We start from the raw sequence: 18137 nt of genomic DNA on the forward strand, positions 1-18137 counted from the left end.
CAAGGCAAGGGCCTTAGATGAGCCCAAGCCATGCAAATGAGTTGGACATGACCCCCTTGTCACCTGGAGAAGGTGGTGATGAGGAAAGCCTGGCAGATGCCACCCACCTCTGCCCTTCATGGATGAGCCTGAGATGCTTGCCTCCCTGCTCCCCACCTCCCTCAGCCCTGCACGCTGCAGGATCAATCCTGGAGAGTCAGTGCCTCCTAAGAACAAGAGCTGTGGATCCTGGAGCCTGCAATGGGAAGGTGCCAGGCTGGGAGGCGGGAGAGCTTATTTTTACCCTGGCATGGCCAAGGCCTAGCTGTGTGAACTTGGACAAGTCCCTGACCTTCTCTGGTCCCAGGTGCTCTCCAATGACACTGTTGTTTTAACTTGTTATTTTGTGTTGGGGTATAGCCAATTAACAATGTTATGATAGTTTCAGGTGAACAGCAAAGGGACTCAGCCATACGTATACATGGATCCATTCTCCTCCAAATTCCCCTCCCATCCAGGCCACCTCCAGTGACATTGTTCTAAGACTCACCAGATGCTGAGTTGGTCTGGTGGATGGAGGTTGAGGTGAACTTCAGTATGTGGGTCCTACAAACCCCCAAAGGGATCTGTGCCTAGGAGGAAAGCAGATAACAAGAGTGAATCCCCCTACCACTCACTGGTGGCTCTCCACATGCTGGGGCATTTTCTTGTGCACCATTTCTAATCCTTGCAGCAATTTAATCTGGTATAATATCAAGTGACCAATAGCAATAGCAGACTTACCGCTCAACTGGTGCTGGAAACCAGGAATCCAACCCAGGCTCATTCAACCTCAAAACTCCTGCTCTTTCCACAGCAGCAAGAGACAGGAGCAACCTAAGGATCTATTGACAAACAAATTGATAAACAAAATGTGGTATATATATACTATGGACTGTTATTTGGCTTTAAAAAGGAAGAAAACCTTATCACATGCTACAACGTGAATGAACCATGAGGACATTATGTCAAGTGAAATAAGCCAATCACAACAAGACAAACACTGCATGATTCCACTTATATGAGGTATTTACAGGAATCAAATTCATAGAAACAGGAAGGAGAATGGTGGTTGCCAAGGGCTGGTGGGAGGATGAGGAGTTATTATTTAGTGGGTATAGAGTTTCAGGTGTTTGAGATGAAAACATTCTAGAGACCTGCTGTGCAACATGTGAATACAGTTAAGACTATCAACAGTATTCTTAAAAATGATTAAGATAGTATGTTTTAAGTTATGTGTTTTTTTGAACCACAATCCCACTCTTGGGTTAGATAGGGAGATTAGGAGAGGTTTTAGAGGGGAGAGTCCAGGCAGGCTTCATGGAAGAGGGGACTTTTGAGTTGGGCAGGGTTGGGGCAAGCATAGATGAGTCTGGGGCATACAGCAAAGGCTCGGGGCCTTTGGCCTTTGCCTTCCTGACTCTCAGGATCCAGCTGAGATCCCCAGCCCACTCCAGGCCCCTATGATCTCCACACAGATGTAGCACCCCACAGGGGAACAAGCCTTGGCCTGAAGAAACACCTACTATATGTTCCCAGGCCCACTTACTTCATGACCTCAGGCCATCCCTGTTCTTCAGGGGCCTCAGTTCTCCCATCTGTACAATCAGAAGGTTACCCAGAATTCCTTCCAGTTCTCACTGGGAATAATCTGTGAGAGGGAGGGGAGGTGGGAGGTACCAGTGACCTGCCAAGAAGGGCACCAGGACACTACTGGTCAAAAGAGCAAGAATCAGAAGCTGCAGTCTTGGAACTTCCCTGGTGGTCCAGTGGCTAAGACTCCAAGCTCCCAATGCAGGGGGCCCGGGTTCAATTCCTGTTCAGGGAACTAGATCCCACATGCCGCAACTAAGATTTGGTATAGTCAAATACACAAATACATTAAAATTTAAAAAGAAGCAGCAGCCTCATGATCCTGCCCTAGGCAGCCTTTGCCCACTTCAAAGAGGAAGGGGTTAGGTTTCATTCCAACTCTACACACAGGGGCCAGTGCCTGCTATGTTGTGATAGGATCACAATCCCACCTCTCAATCCAGTACAAGAGTGACACATTTGCGCTGAGAGATAGAGCCCCTCCATGCCCAGGGCTCTCTCCAAGAACCCCGACTCTCACCCCTCCCCTAACTCAGGAATCCTTTGTCCCCAGAACAGACAAGGTGGGATGGTCCCTGGCCCCAATCCAAGCTCTACCAAGTACTACCTGGGCCTCAGTGTCCTCGTCTGCATTTCGGGGACACAGATACCTCCTCTGTGAGGGTCAGAGAGGGCAAGGACACAAAACGCTGTGTCCAAGGTCTGGCATATAGTACGTGCTTAATAAATGGCCACCATCATCAGCTCTCTTTGCAGACGATGCCATTTTCATTGATCTGTTTGTTCCTTTCAGAGGCTGGTTTGTTTGTCTGAATTCTTCCCAGAAGAGATGTTCCTGAGCGTTCCTAGGGGAACGCTGAGTGATGCTCCCCAGCCAACTGCAGGGAGGAGAAGGGAGGAGCAAAGAGCTTCGCCTGATGGAAAGTCAAATCATCACCACGTGGAAATGGAAGGGAACTCCCAGGGAAGCCCACTGGTGGCCCCAGCACCTTTAACTCACCTTCTCCCTCTCTCACCCAGAGGCGACTCACGGTAGCCTCAGATCCTGCTTCCTAAGCTCTCTGAGGCCTGGCTGAGAGGCCTGATATGATCAGGCTGCTACTTAAATCGCACAAAGCCTTCTATTCTTAGCTGAGCAGTGCCGAGCTCCCTCCCAGTTGCCTGTCAGTGCTACCAGCCCTTGGTGTATGGGCCTGGGGTCAGTCATGACCACAAGGAGGTGGCGGGCAGCCTGGTGACCTGACTCAAGCCTGAGGCCTGCATGAGGGCTCCCTGACCCTGGATGACCACGGGTCCACAGAGGGGTTGCCTGGGCTAGAGGGAGATGTGAATCAGAGGATCTGTGAGGTTACTTCTGAGTCTAGTCTGCTTCTTAAAGTCTTGATTTCAAACAGCCAAGATTCTAGGGTTCCATGATTCAGTGCTTCCAAGAGTTGGGGACAGAAAGATTCCATGGTTCTAAATGACCAAGTTTCCAAGGTGCTGTTGAAGATCTGAGGCTGGGCTTAGAGTATGCACTCCCCACCCTTCCCTTTAAGAGGCAGAGGATGGCTGGCTCCATCCTGATCCTGGAGTCCCCGGCAAGAGCATCACATACAGCCCACTGGACTCAGTGCTGGGATCTGCAATACTCCCCAGCCCCCCCAGATCTGCTGGGCACAAGAGTTCCTAGGGAACTTCCTCCTAGGGAAAGGAGGTGGGGACGGGCCAGAGCTGCCCTGAGGCCCACCATCACCAGACACTGCTGGGCAGGGCGTCCACTATCAGTGTCTGCCCTGGGCCAGCAGGACCAGCAAACACCTGTCAGACAGGTCTGGAAAGGCTAGGTGACCTGTCCAAGGTCAAAGCTGGGACGTGGAGGAGCCAGGGTGAGAACTCCAGGCCTGGTTGGCTTCAGAGATCATTCCTCAACTCACACTGCTTCATGTTAGCTCACAGCTTCCTGGGTCCACCTTCCCCAACATGCTCTTTCAGATGCAAAACTGAGGCCCAGAGAGAAAAAGGTCAAGTGCTCAAAGGCACAGGGAATTGGTAACAGAGCCAAGCAGGACTGTTCCCACTGACTGTCCCCCATGCCCTGACTGGGTCCCTGCCACTGATCCTTCTCTAAATCCTCTCTTTCTGCCCACCCGGAACCAGGCTTCAGGGGCAGAGCTGTGTCCTGCTCTCCGTCGCCAGCACAGCAACTGCTCCATCAGGTCATCTAAGGGACGAGCTGAGAATCAGGGGATGGGATGGTGGGTCATGACCTCATGCCCAAAGCTGGCCAGCTAAGCACAAGGAGTGACAAGGTCTGGCGAGTGCTGACCCAGTGTTGGTCAGTTCACAGGGGCATTTGTCAGAAATACTCAGAGGCTAATTAACCAGCTGTCCCATTAAGGAAAGCAAACGAGGCTTCACTGAGCTGGCGTCACAGAGCCTGCTGGTCACCAGAACAGGGAACAAACACAGCCTTGGCTTTCTGAGCCACTGGCCTGCACCCACTATGTATCAGTGGTGCTTTTTGCTTTCCAATAGAGTGTGTTTTTTCTTTTATTTTTTTTTGACTGTTCCAGGTCTTTGTTGCAACATGAGGGATCTTTAGCTGTGGCATGGAAACTCTTAGTTGAGGCATGTGGGATCTAGTTCCCTGACTAGCGCTTGAACTCAGGTTCCCTGCATTGGGAGCACAGGCTTTGCCACTCGACCACCAGGGAAGTCCTTCAATAGAGTTGTATAGGTAATTCCACAATGCTGAGAGTTAGGCGTTCTTTAACTTTCTTCTACAGGAACAAGGAGGTCAGGGACTCGCCCTAGACCACTGGCAAGAACGCAGAGTCAGGGCTGCCCCATCCCAGAGAGAATGCCCAGGTGACTCAGAGCCTCCCCTGCTGGGCTCATGAGTGGAGAATGTATCTAAGCTGCACTGATCATTTTATGGAGCTTAAGAGAAATTTCCTCTTTCCTGCTTAGAGAGAGATCACAGACCAAGTATCTAAAAAACCAATTGCTTTGTTCTGGGCTAGAACTAAATTTTTCTGCAAATCAGTGGTCTACTAAGTACCTGGCACCAGAAGGTGTTCCTCCTGCTGGGTAGTTTGATTTGACCTCACACCAATCTCAAAAGCTTTATAGCCTAGGCCGAGCCTCAGACTGGCCATGTCACAGACTCAAGGTTGCACACATAAGGGTGGAGCTGGGACAAGAATCCAGGTGTGTCAGGGCTTTTTAAGCCAGAGGGGTGGGAGAGAATAGATATTTATGTCCACTGGGCTCTCTTTTCAATAAACTCCTTAAGTCTATGCTGCCCCCTTGCTATATCCTTCTTCCTGCCCGCCCCCTCCCCTGCCCCCAACCCTGTGCCAATGGAAGCGGAGGGAACATCTGTGATGCCAGTTGTCTACCTCCAACCCCCAGCCCTGGAGGGGCCGGAATACCATCTGGGAGCCACTCAGGAACAAGGGCACTGAGAGGGACCCTCAGAGCTCTTGGGGAATGGAGGCTGGGTGCAGCCCAGCCCTACACTTCTGCACCCCCACACTGGACAGGTGGCTTTGACCAAGCACTGTGTGTGACAGGCTGCAGGGCCCCCAGATTGGAAATAAAGCAGCAGCCACACCAGAGACCTGAGTTGCTCCCACTGACACCTCCTGGGAAGCAGAGGGGAGGGAGGGTGACAGTCTTGTTCTGCCCTCGGGGACACAGGCCAGAGTCCCCCAGATAAGACAAGCCTGTTGGATCCAGTCTGTGAGCAGAACAGAAAAGTTGAGGAGGGAGCGTTCCTGACACATGCCCCACCCTTTCCCAGGGGCCAGACTCAACACTCTGCAGGCCTCTGGGGTGCAGCTGGGAGGGGGTGGTGTCTGGTCCCAGGACCTAGCATTGCTTTTCCTCCTGTCAGAAGGCACACATACACAGGAGTGCAAACACGCAGGCCTGGCCTGCCTGTGCAACATGTACATAATTCATGGGCTCCGGTCGCTTTGGCCTGGATAAAGTATACCCGACAGAAGTCTGCACGGAGATTAGCGAGTGGCCACCCGGGAGCACTTCTGGGAAAGGGGTGAGTCCCCAGAGGGCTGGGGGATTGTGGGCAGTGAGGGTCAGTTTACTATATGCTTTCACAAGTTTTATCTCATTGAATCTTCATAGAAGCCCAGTGTGGGAGTTACTATTGCTCCCATTTTACGGATGAGGAAACTGAGGCTCAGAAGTCAAGTAGCTTACCCATTTTCACACAGAAGGAAGAAGCAGAGCTCCCTATCCTGCACCAAGCTGCTTCATGCAGGCAACCCACAACCCCTGCCAAGCTCAACTCCCCTCTGCCACCCAGTTTGGGTCCTTAGAAGAGCCATCAGTGAGGACACCATGGCACTTCATCCTGAGCTCAGCAGACTGGATGCTGAAAGGAAGAGAGAATGAGGACTGAATTCCTCCAGCCAAGTCAGCCTGACCTCTGCCCTGGCAAATGTCTGGCCCATGCCCTGCTAGGGCTTCCCAGGAGACTTCAAAGCTGGGGGAGAAACAGTCTGGTCCTCCCCTGCACACATGCCAAGAATTCCCAAGAGCCCTTCAGAGCTGGAAGGGACATGCTAGGTGACCTTGAGCCCAACCATGAGCATGAGCAACTCAAGGTCCAGAGCAGGAAAGGACTTGTCCAAGATCCCATGATGGAAGAGTCCAGTCAGTCCACAAACCTCCAGGTGGGCAGCGGCCAGGTGCTGGGGACACTGGGATGAACGGCTTGGCCCTCAAGGTGCTCCCACTCAGCTGGTATTCGGACCCTTGTGAACTGCCCAGCCAGCTTCTCCAGCCCCAGCTCCAATGTCCCACCTCTCCTCCCTCTGCCTCCATCACCCCAGGCTCTACACAGGGTCCAGAAGGTGTAACTTACCGGGTTGCCACCTCTGTACCTGTGCTTCAGGCTGTTGCCTTTCCAAGAATGTCCTTCCTGGCTGGCCAGAGCCTGTCTACCCCTCCAACCCCCAGGCGACCTGCTTTTCTGTGCAGAGACTAACCCCAGATTCCTGAGCCCAGCTCAGCCCAACGGAGCCCAGGGGAAGTGCTCCTTCCCTCTTCTGAGCCTCCCCTCACTCCTGACAACATCAAGGAACTCCTTCTGTGTGAAAATGGGTAAGCAACTTGACTTCTGAGCCTCAGTTTCCTCATCTGTAATATGGGAGCAATATTAACTCTGTCTAGGGTAAATGTTCTTGGAACTATCTCCCTCACCCACCTCTGGGCCAGCAACTACAGAGCCACTGAACTCAGCAGTAGCTGCATCACCCACCGACCTCCCACAAAGACCCCTAACAATAAAAAACAAAAGCAAAAACACTTCTTTCTTTTAGGGCTAGTATTTATCTTTCTTTAAAAACCCTTAGCGGGCACAAGGAAATGAAATGAAAGGTTCTTAGTCAGATGCATCTTGGCATTTCCAAACGCTGGCTGTGCGCCTGGCACCCAGAAGACATCTGAGAGATGTGTGTTTGGTGGATGAAAGAATCAAAATATCTCCACCATTCTCTTCCTCCTGTTGCCTGAAACTCCACCATTATTACCAATTCTTTCCTGGGGCCAAATGGTCCTCCCGCAGATCCTCTCTCAAAAGGCCAGCTGCCCGGGGCAGAAACAAGCTCTAGCTGAAGCCTTCTGTGCCAAATTGGAAAGTGATGGTATACAGATCAGCTCTCCCCTGTGTTTTCTCCAGGCTATCAGCCCCCAGACTCTGCTCTGTGACAAAGCAGCCACATGTTCAGGCAAGCTTGGGAAAGGCTGGTGGCACCTGTGCCACAGGTTGGGGATCTCTCGTGCATATCAACACAGTAAAGGCCCTGAGAAGTCCTGTTTTGAGCTATGTGACCTTACATTTCCCAAATCTATGCGTCCTGGGACCCAGAACCATCCCAGGGAATCAGGGCTCCGCAGAGCACAGTCCAGGCAGTGTGGACCAGATGGTGGGCCCAAGCCGACTGCAGGACTAGTATGTGTGCTAAAGGCAAGCCCACACTCCCCGCAGGCCAATCCAGAGGCAGATGATCCTGCCCCAGCTTTGTGACAGAAGCAGTAAATGAATGGGGCATCACAGGGCTTGCAAACAGAGCACAGGAGAGGGAAGAGGTAACAGGCCAGGCTGGAGACCTGAATTCCCACTGCACTTCTGTGCTCACTGCTGACCACTGGGCAAGGGACCTCCTCCAGCTGAGCTGAGTTTCCACTGTCTGCAAAACAGAGATAATGCTATTCTCAGGGCTGCTGCAGGCAAAGGTGGATTATAAAGTCCTGTGCTGTGTACACCATGATATAGCTGTGTGTGCTCCTGGGAGGGTGTGGTCATGCCTTGATTGATCACAAGCCACTGCAGAGGTCCTCAATCAGGATGGATAGATGATGGATGCAAGACCCAGGGACAAAAATTTCTAGTAGAATAGCTACGAGTGAATGAATCAATGAGGCAATTCTAATAAGCTCAATTGTCCCATTTCTCAGTCCCCAACTGGTAGAAGCAGCAAATTAGGAAATACACACAGGGGCAAGAGGGGAGGAAAAAGAGGTGCTAGACCATTGGAGGCAGATCTGTGGGCAGCAAATAAAGGGTCAGGGAGAGAAGAGTCAGGAACCTACAAAGGCAGAAACTGTTGTTGAACAAGTGAGCAGTCCTGGCTCATGGGGTGCAGGAAACCTATGGGGTCTTAGCTGGTCTTGGCTCTTCAAGCAAAGCAGTCAGTGTTCACAGTGTTCACCATCCCAAGAAGTTAACCATGTGGACCTTGTGCAGGGAAAGGAAGACATCACTCCTTTTCGAAAAGGTTTCCAACCCAAACTATTAGACGGATGTTTTAAAAGGGAACAGGGAGCAGGAGGAAGCCTCAGGGCCACAAGCCTTAGCTGCCTGAAAAAATAGGCTCGGATGGTAAAGAATCTGCCTGCAATGCAGTAAGACCTGGGTTTGATCCCTAGGTCAGGAGGATCCCCTGGAGAAGGGAATGGCAACCCACTCCAGTATCTCTGCCTGGAAAATTTCATGGACAGAGGAGCTTGGCGAGCTACAGTCCATGGGATTGGAAAGAGTCGGACATGACTGCAACTAACACTTTACATTTTTATACCAGCTCATCAACATATTCATGCACAGAACAAACTACTTTTTTTTTTCTTTTTTTCTTCTTTTCTTTGGGGATCTTAGCTCCCTGGGGATGGAACCCATCCCCCAGCAGTGGAAGCACAGAATTTTAAGCACTGGACTGCCAGGCAAGTCCTGACATTTTGAAAGTGCCTATTGTGTGCCAGGTAAGTGCTGTTAGGCGCTGGGGGGAAGGCCTCGTCGGACAGTGTAACACATTGAAGACCTGGATAGACTAATGAAGTGTTGGGTCACTTGAGGATAGTGAAGGAGGTGTTGGAGAAAAAAGCCACAGACAGGAATTCTGGAGGACCAAGCTAAATCACCATGTGACCTCAGGCAAGTGACCTTCCTTCTTTGAGCCTCCACATTCCCATCCAAAAAGTGGGGCAGATTAAAAACAAAAAAATCACTTAAAGTACTACTCTGCACCAGTGGTTACAGATCTTATCTAATGCACACAGCCAGCAAGACAGCTGCTGCTATTTGTGGTGGGGAATGATTGTCCCTTTTGCAGATGAGCAAATCGAGGCTCAGCTGGTTACTCACATGCCTGAGGGCAGAGAGTTGGCGGGAGCCAGAATTAAAATCTAGGTTTGCCTGACTCCAGAGCTCCCCTTCTCTGGCCCTTGCAAGCAAGTCCCACGCTGCCTCGCACAGATGGCCGCTAAGGTTCGGTGACATCACAAATAGCAAACTGCTTCATAAAAGCTAAACTATCCTGTGACCAAAACCAAAGAGAAATCAGTCTGGAATCTCCAGGAAAACAAACACTGAAGTTCACAGGAGCATTGAGAACTAGCTGCAACCCAGAACTCCTGGGTACCTGATCCCTCTACCTCCTTGACCAACTTCTTCCCAGGAAAACGGCAGTCCCAGGAGCCCTGGGCAACCTCCCACAGCCCATGCAGTGCCCTCCCAGACTGGAAATGGCCTCACGCACGACAACCCTTGTGGTCCTCCTCTGCTGAGGACCTAGATGCCCTGGCCTGGTGTGAGTCGGGGTAGAGGCTGGACAGTCAAGAGCCCCGCAGCTCCTTGGCGCCAGTGACAAGCCAGTCACCTCATCTCTCTTAGCCTTGAGTTTCCCCACCCACAAAAGAGGGATTAAAGCAGACAGACCTCACGTGGGAAAGGATCTGCTCGGAGGAGGGACTCGACAAATATAACTGACCTTTTGTGGGATGAGTTTAACTGGGTGGGTAGAAGGAAATCCAGGCTCTCAAAATCCCTGTTTGAGGAGGCAGGCGCTGCCCTACCCACCAGGAATCCCTCCACCCCCACTCTCTGTCTATTTTTGTTGTTGTTGTTGTTAAAGGTCTTAGTTTATTCTCTCTTTCATGAAAAGTCTGCACAATCGCCACAGATACAGTCACTGCAGAATCTTTACGCCTTTTTGCCAGCACCAGCGTTGGCCTTTGCAGTCCCCCTGACTTTCTTCATTCTGTTCTTGCGTTCCATTCGCTGTTTCCTTGAGGTCTTTTTCTTCTCATACAGGCCATGTCTTGCAAGCCTATGTTTGGGCTCATTCTTCTTCGCGTAATCCAAGGAATCGTAAATCATGCTGAAGCCAGTTGTCTTGCCACCACCCAAATGAGTTCTGAATCCAAATGCAAAGATGACATCTGGTGTGGTCTTGTACATTTTGGCCAGTTTTCCCCGAATTTCTGTTTTAGGTACTGTTGCCTTTCCAGGGTGAAGAACACCGATGAGCATTTGTTTCCGCTGAAGCAGTCGGTTGGTCATGAACTTCCTAGTCCGGATAGTTACTGTGTCGTTCATGATGGCGGGTGAGCTTCAAGCAGCCAGGGAGGACCCTGTCTAACCTTAAACGTGCCCCGGCCTGAGAGGTGAGCTTAGCTCCTACCACCACTGCCATCAGCAGGACCCTAATTTGCTGACTTCCCAGGGTGGTGGGAGCCCAGGTAAATGAGAAAGAGAAGGGGGGGCTTCAGCTGAACTGCACCCATCTTTACTGGAGACATCTGGGACCCTGGGCACAGACATCCTCATAGACCTACTGTGGCCCAGAGAGGCTGCTCACTGGCTTCCGGCCACACAGCAAGTCAGGAGTCAAGTGGGTGCTGGGACCCATGCCTTCGAGACCTAGCCCAGAGCACTCTCCACTACTCCTGGGTCCCCGTTTTGGAGCATGGATAAAACCCAGAGAGGAAGAACAGTGAAAACAGTCAAGATGAGGCACCCACACCCACATCATGCTGGTCAGTAGGCTCTGGCCATTGACAACTGGGCTCCCAAGACAGAGGTTGGAAACCAACACCCAGTTGCTCTGCTGTTCCCTGCCTCACTCACTGTAGGTACTGACGGGCACATTTCTGTACAGAAAGGGCTTAGCCTGCTTCTGCACAGGCCTCAACAAAAGGAAGGCGGTTCCAATTGCAGCTTAGTGGACTTAAGTTAGACACAAGAAAGAACTTCCTGAGGCAGCATTAGAAATGGACAGTGCAGGTAGAAAGGAAACAGGATGAAAGTGGTTGTGGAGTCTCTTCTAAAATACAAGATGCTTGGACTTCCCTGATGGTCCAGTGGTTAGAGTCTGCCTTGCAATGCAGGGGACACAGGTTGGACGCCCAGCCAGGGAACTAAGAATCACATGACTTGGAGCAACTAAGCCCAAATGCCACATCTAGAGAGAGTCCATTTGTCGCAATGAAAGATCCTCATGGTGCAAGGAAGATCCCAAGGAGCCAAATAAATACATATTTTCTTAAAATACAAGATGCTATCTCATCCATCAGGGCTTCCCAGGTGGCAATAGTGGTGAAGAACCCGCCCACCAACACAGGAGACATGAGAGATGCGGGTTCGATCCCTGGGTCGGGAAGACCCCCTGGAGGAGGGCATGGCAACCCACTCCAGTGTTCTTGCCTGGAGAAGCCCATGGATAGAGGGGCCTGGCAGGCTACTGTCCAGGGGATTGCAAAGAGTTGGACAGGACTGAAGTGACTTAACACGCATGCACGCATCCCATCCATGAATTCATTTTAGCTTCAAAACAGACCTGGAAGGTAAGTGTGGCTACCCTTTGCTTCTGCTTACCCTTACTTTCTAGGTGGGCAACTGAGGCTCAGAAAGTGTAAGTAACTTACCCAATGTCTTCAAAGCTCTAAAGAGGCAGAGCTGGGCTGCAAAGCCAGGACTGACACGGCAGCCGGTTGAGATCAAGGCACGACCACACCCACCCCTGGCATCTCGCTGCTCCTCCTCAGCCTCAGACGCTGGAGATTTCCATCCGGGAGAAGAGGGAGTGCTCAGTGGTGGCCAGCTATTAAGGAGAGGGCTCTGCATTCTAGGACTGCCCTGCTGTCCCCACAACGCCACGCCCCAAAGGCCTCCAGACTCTTTCCACGCAATATGGCCCGATACATCTTCCGTCTGACTATGCACCTGAGCTCATCTGACGCCAGCCTCCCCGTAGCCTTTGCCTGACTCCTGAGATAAGGCTGTACCTGGTAAGACCACCCTGGAAGCTACCTGCAGCCTGATCTAGGGGGAAGAGGCATGGGCCAGGGTGAGCCCCGAGGTCCCTGCCTCCTCTGCAGCAACAAGTGAAAGGGAGGCCTGGCTCCTCCAGCTGCGCTCAGCAATCTCCGAGTCACTGCCGGGCCCTGGGAGGGCTTAGCCCTGTTCCACTGCTGGGGAAACAGAGGGCCAGAGCAGCCAGGCCACTTGCCCACAGTCAAAGAATAAGAAATAATTCAATAAGAAACTGAGCAGGGATTCAAACCCATGTCTGTCTGATTCCAGAAGTCCTGTGTGTCACCAGAGCATCATTCCACCCCGGAGCATCACTCTACCCCAGAGTGTCTTCCTTGAGCTCTGCTTGCTGCAGCCCCTAGGGCCATGCCTCCGTGCCTTATGCTTCCTCTTCAGAACACCCTTCCCACCCAATTCAGACCAGTAGAGTTCCTAGCCTATCTTTTTAAGGTTCATTTCAAATGCCTCCTTTTCCATGAAGCCCCCCGGCTTCTCTCATTCTCTTCTGAGCTCCTGTGTTTTTGCTTGTATCCTGCTCAGAGCAGCCTGCCCTGCCCTGTGAGGAAGAGACTTGACCCACACCCTAACCGTTCCCTGCCACCCCAGCCTTGGGGCTTCTCCAGGGTGGCGACACTCAAGTCTTCTTCCTCCCAGCTCTTCATGCAGACTTGGTGGTGGAACTTGGGGACATCTCATCCAACTGCTTTTATTTTTTTTTTTTCTGACAAATAAGCCATTTATTCGCAAGCAGAAAAAAACCAAATATCCATTTTGATTTTCAAAACACCCTGGACATCCTCTTAGAGCATTTATCACATTAAATCAGTTATTTGATTACGGTCATCCCTCGGTATCTGCGGGGGGACTGGCGACTGCTCTCAGACACTGAGCCTTAATAGAATGAGGCCACTTCTCACAGGACGTGATTTGCAGAGGAGGACCTGGGGAGGGGGGAGGTAACTGACAGATAAGTGTCCACAACGGGGTCAGGCCGTGGGGAACGGGCACAGGCCTCGTCACCGGGGCAGAGTCTAGACTGAGGGCGGTGACAGTCCCCATCCTCTCATTAAAGGTCCGGCCACATCGTGAGTACTGGGCTCCCACTGTCTTATTTGTGATAATGGTAAAGACCGTTATTTCCTGGGCACTTCCTGCTCACCAGGCACCGTCCCAAGCACTTTGCATTCATTCACCCATCAATCTTCACAACAACCCTCTGAGGTACTCTCTGCTAATCCCAGTTCAAAGACGAGGAAACCCAGGCACAGGGAGGTTAAGGGACACAGCAGTTAATCCCCCAGCCATATTACGGCAGAGTCAGGATTTCAGGAGAAAGTCGGTTTTAGAGCCTGTGTTCTAACCACTATTCCATGCTTCCTGACCAAAAGGGACAGAGACACACGCTGAAAACTCACAGCTAGGTCCTCTGAGGACCAGTGGCAGCAGAGCTGGGCCAAGTGGTGGGGATGGTGGCCAGGGGCCTGAGCACCAGTCTCAAAGAGGTGCTCAGGCACTGCTGGTGAGGCAGAAATAGAAAGATGGGTGCCCCTAGCACTCCTCTCGGAGAGGATTGTGGAAGATGGGATGCTCTGGGGTGGGGGCTGAGATTCCTTTTGAAAGGGATAAACTCAAGCATCAAAGATGAGCCTTAAACTGCATCCCTTGGAGGGTGAGTCCAACGTACCTCATAGGTTTTGCCTGAAAGCCTTGCGTTTGTTGTTTGCCTCTCTGGGCCCAGCCCACTGTGCGTCAGGGCCTCTGGAGGCTGAGGTGTTGAGTTATCTGCTGTTGGTTTCTGGGAGGTTCACCCACTGGGAAACCCCAGTGGGAGACTGGAGGAAGGGAGTGGAAGTTTTATTCCACCACTGGGGCTCCTGGGTTACCTGGGTCTCTCTCCTGCAGGACAGAGCCTCTCTCCTGATAGCTGACCACTTCCTCCTGGGGCACCTGCAGCCCTGGGCAGGAACCGGCCCCCTGCAGCTGTGCTCCCTTTGCTGCTTTGCCACACCACGTTGTCTGAGCAGCTCATTCTGGGCTCATACACCCTACCTTGCTGGGCCAGAGCAGAGGAGACCAGGTACTGTTGCCAGTGACCCCTTTTTGCAGTCTTTCTTTCCCCCTCAGAGCCCCTTCTAAATGTGCATGAAACAAATGATTACATAATAGGGGTCTGCAGAGGGGCATGTTATAAGTGTGCAGACCTCTGCTCTCTCAGCCTGGGCCAGCACTCAGAGCAGGTTGGGAGCAGGGAGCAGGACTGGGCCATGAAGGCAGGAGGCAGAGTTCAGTGAGGACAGCCGTGGCCGGTGTGAGCACTCATGACACGGTAGGCACTGTGTACTATACACCAGGCACTTCATTCACTTCTCAGAACCTCCCCAAGGAGGTTGCACATCCTATTTGCGCATTTTACAGAAGAGAATACCGGTGCTCAAAAAGCAAAGCTGAAATGACTCTCCCAGGGTTGTATTTCCAGTAAGTGACAAAGCCAGGGCACAAAAGCGACTTTCTCTGCTTCTGAAACCCATCCTGGTAACCACCCTGAAATAATTTTCTTGGATTGGCTTTCAACAGAGGCAGCTGACTTAAATGGGGTCAGTTATTGGTGAGGGCCACACAGAGGCCTCCAATGTCTCCCCAGTACCCTCCCCGAGATGGGAAAAAAAAAAAAAAGAAAAAAGAAAAAAAACCTCTGGCATTCTTTAGTTCTCCCAGGTGGGACGGAGGCCTCAAGCAGGCGGTGCAACTGGGTGTCCGGGTTGGAAAAACAAGCAGATTCAGACAAGGCTTCATTGTTAAGGAGAGCTTGACTCTTGGGCCATTAAAACAAAACCAAGCAAGACAAAATGCTTGCTGCCTTGTCTTATCTCTTAGAGAGAAGGGGGATGGGAAGGGCCCCAAGACTGGCTGCTGATCTCACCCCACGCCAGCCTCCGTCTCCGAGACCCAGCTTCAGGTGGCTGGGCCAGTAGAAGGAGCAGCGCAGGGGGAGCCCAGGGAGCCCATTATCCAGAGTCCAGCAGGCTCCGCCACTGTCTGTGACCTTCGACTGCACACTGCTGGCATGGCCAGTGCCGCACTGGTGCCTCCTGCACGTGGCCCCATTTGGTCTCCACAGTCCTTTCAGAGAGAGATGTTATTTCTGTTTCCAGATGAGGACATTGAGGCTCAGAGAAGATACTCAAGCAGGGATCAGAGGGGTGTTGGAATCTAGGTTTATCAGACTGCAAAGTCTTTCCAGTCCCTGTTTCTCCAGGGAGGGCAATACCCTGGAAGCAAAGAGCTCCTTGTCTCGGGGATGTACGGGTATCACCTGGGGGTGCGGTAGGAGGCGCGCTGCAGAGGGTGGCCAGGTGGTTCTCAATCTCGGTTGTGCTTTGACATCACCTGGGGAGCTTTAAAAACTACTGTTGTGTAGGTCTTGCCCCAGGAGTGGGGACCAGGCAGGCCTTTTAAAAGTTTCTGCAGTGATTCTAGTGTATGCAGCAAATTTGAGAGCCATGGGCCCAGATGTTCACTATAACCTCTTCTACCCTACACCTTATAAAGGAAAGAAGGGCTTTGTTACTCTGACCTCATTTTACAAGAGAGGCAAAAACCAGGCAAAACAGAAGGGCCAAGGTCATGTCCTCAGGGCCCATCAGCTGTGAGTGCAGGCAGCGTGAGGGGACCCTGACTTTAGGGTGCCTCTGGGGTGAACTTTTTAAAAGATAGTTGGGGGGGGTCCTGGCTGCTTTGTTAGTGGAAGAAAAGTTTCTCTTTGAGCCTCCAGGGTAGGAGGGTGAGGCAAATTCTTCAAGGCCTTTTTTTCTTTTACATAGAGTTCACTCATTCAAAAGCTAAACAGCTGTAGGATTAATGCTGGAAGACCACCTCTGCCGGTGGGCGTGCTTTGGGAGCAAGAAGATAAAAGAACTCCAAGCAAGGCCTGTTTATTCTTTTCCATTGGAGATTTGGTCCCAAGCCTGGGAAGAGCTGAGGCTCTCAGACCTCGGCCCACACTTCCTCCCACCTGCCTCCTTGGTGCCCTCCAGGAGGATGTCACAGGTGGCGAGATAGCATGGGGCAGGGGTAAGATGGAGGCCTGTGGAGTCCAGCAGACCCAGGGTCTGCCCAGGCAGGGACTCCTCCTGGACAGGAACCACTCCTCTCTGAGCCTGTGCCTACTGTTGCCCGCACAGTGATACCAGGGTGTGTGTGCATGCGTGTTAAGTGATACTTTTCAATGCAGCTCCAGGAGCACCACCTTCAGGAAGCCTTTCCAGACTCCGCCTCTTCCCTGCACTGAACAAACCCAGCCCCTGGCCTCCTCCTCCACATTGTGTGTTGCCACTGCTTGTGTTCTCCCCTCCTGAAGAGGCCGCATATTCATTCATTATCCAGGGCAGCTGCCCTATGCCTGGGACTCATTCCCTATGTCCATGCTGAGCACCTATTCTTTCAGACTCCAGAAGATGCTCAAGATACAGGCAACAACAGCACATATGCACTGAGTGCTTATTATGTGCCAGGCATTTTTCTGAGCGTGTTACATGAATAATGCATTTAATCCTCGCCACAACTATAACTGTCCCCATTTTACAGATGGCAAAACTGAAACCCAGAGAGGTTAAATCACTTGCCCAAGTCACATGGCTAGAAAGTGTGCACTTGGGCTGTGATCTGAGAATTGCCCTCTAACCATCCACAGATGTCCATGGGATCGGCCCCCGCCTTGGGAGCTCAGTATTCACAATTTGGAGGTTTTGTATCTGTGTTTACTTGTTGAATGTCTGTTCCCCCCACGGACCAAAATCGCCAGTCATGTTATGTTTTGTAATATGTAATCATGTGTGTGTGCAGAGAGAGAGGGAGACCAAATGAACACTGCTTCCCTTAAAGGAAGGATTCGTTCTGCTCAGCATCTGCTACCTGGACTCCAGACGGCTCCTCCCAACTGGGTCATTCCTGCTGTGAAGGTCTGGGAAGGACCAGGTCCCTGGACATCCCTCCTGGTCCTGACCTCTGCCTGGAACTTGGCCTACCTACTGGGAGGGTGGGGGGAATGGCAGTTCTCCAAATCGGATGATCTGCCAGAGTCCTCCCCAGGTGGCAAAGCCTCCTCCTGGGCAAAGCCCTCCCTGCTGCTTGGCACACCCTCCCTCCCAGCCTCAGTGGCTGGGCTCTTCCATCAGCTTCTTACTGAGTCACTTGATCACGAAGCAACTGTGGGGACAGGCAAGGGGCCTCATGCTGACAGAGTCTGTGTGTCAGGCCTGGCACTTGCCTGCCATTGTCTCATTTAACCCCTGCAACGCTGTGATTACCGGTGCCATTTTATAGAGAAGGAAACAGAGGTACAAAGATTGAGTAACTTGCCTAAGGGGCAGCTTGTACTGTCTCTCCTGGGACGGGGTAGAGGCACCCACTCTGTGCCAGGCACTCTGGGAGCAGCGGGAGAATTGAGTGGCAGAGAATCTGCTTCTGACTGGCTAGCAAAGGAAGCAGACCTACATAAACCCAATCCACAGACCACAGCAGGCAAGTAAGGGCTGTAGATCTGTAGAGGAGGAGTCCTGGAAGCTTCTAGAAGGAGACACCTTCAGGCCTGGCTCGCTTCCTCATTGTTCCACCCCCACGACCACCACAGGAAGAAGGGCAAGCCTTGGCCGACAAAGTTCTGGTGCCCCGTGGGTCCTGCCCTGGAGGCCGCAAAGGGAGGAGAGGCAGCTGCTCAGCCAGCTGCCCTGCCAGTGACCCCACTGTGACCAGGCCCGCCTGCCTCCAGCCCTGCCAACCCGGCCTGGCCCAGCCGGCTCCCAATCACAGGGTCGTCTCGGCCCAGTTAATGACCATGCTCCAGCAGCCCAGGCTGCCTCCCTCCTTCAGGGGGAGGAGGCAGCGGCTAACTACAGAGCCTGCTGGTCCAGACAGCGCCTGGGCCAAA

General features: G+C 52.1%; 2 protein-coding genes across 5 annotated transcripts in view; both read right to left on the reverse strand.

Moving 5' to 3' along the window:
- Positions 1 to 18137, reverse strand: part of GDPD5 (glycerophosphodiester phosphodiesterase domain containing 5) — an 88674-nt gene that overhangs the window by 65293 nt on the left and 5244 nt on the right. For 3 of the 4 annotated variants that reach the window (XM_069553141.1, XM_069553147.1, XM_069553146.1), the window contains exon 2: positions 530 to 611. The exons of the other annotated variant lie outside the window; for it this stretch is intronic. The gene's annotated coding sequence lies outside the window, so the exon portion shown is untranslated. The remainder of the gene's footprint in view (positions 1 to 529; positions 612 to 18137) is intronic. 4 annotated transcript variants of the gene reach the window in all.
- LOC138420366 (small ribosomal subunit protein eS24-like) lies at positions 10031 to 10520 on the reverse strand. Its single transcript, XM_069553556.1, has one exon. It carries the CDS (start codon positions 10493 to 10495, stop codon positions 10100 to 10102), a length of 396 nt encoding a protein of 131 aa, XP_069409657.1. The 5' UTR covers positions 10496 to 10520; the 3' UTR covers positions 10031 to 10099.

The sequence above is a fragment of the Ovis canadensis genome, chromosome 15 (assembly GCF_042477335.2).
Source record: "Ovis canadensis isolate MfBH-ARS-UI-01 breed Bighorn chromosome 15, ARS-UI_OviCan_v2, whole genome shotgun sequence".
NCBI lineage: Eukaryota > Metazoa > Chordata > Mammalia > Artiodactyla > Bovidae > Ovis > Ovis canadensis.

Excerpts from the sequence above, each read along its gene's own strand:
- LOC138420366 (XM_069553556.1), bottom strand. The coding sequence starts at position 10,495 with ATGAACGACACAGTAACTATCCGGACTAGGAAGTTCATGACCAACCGA.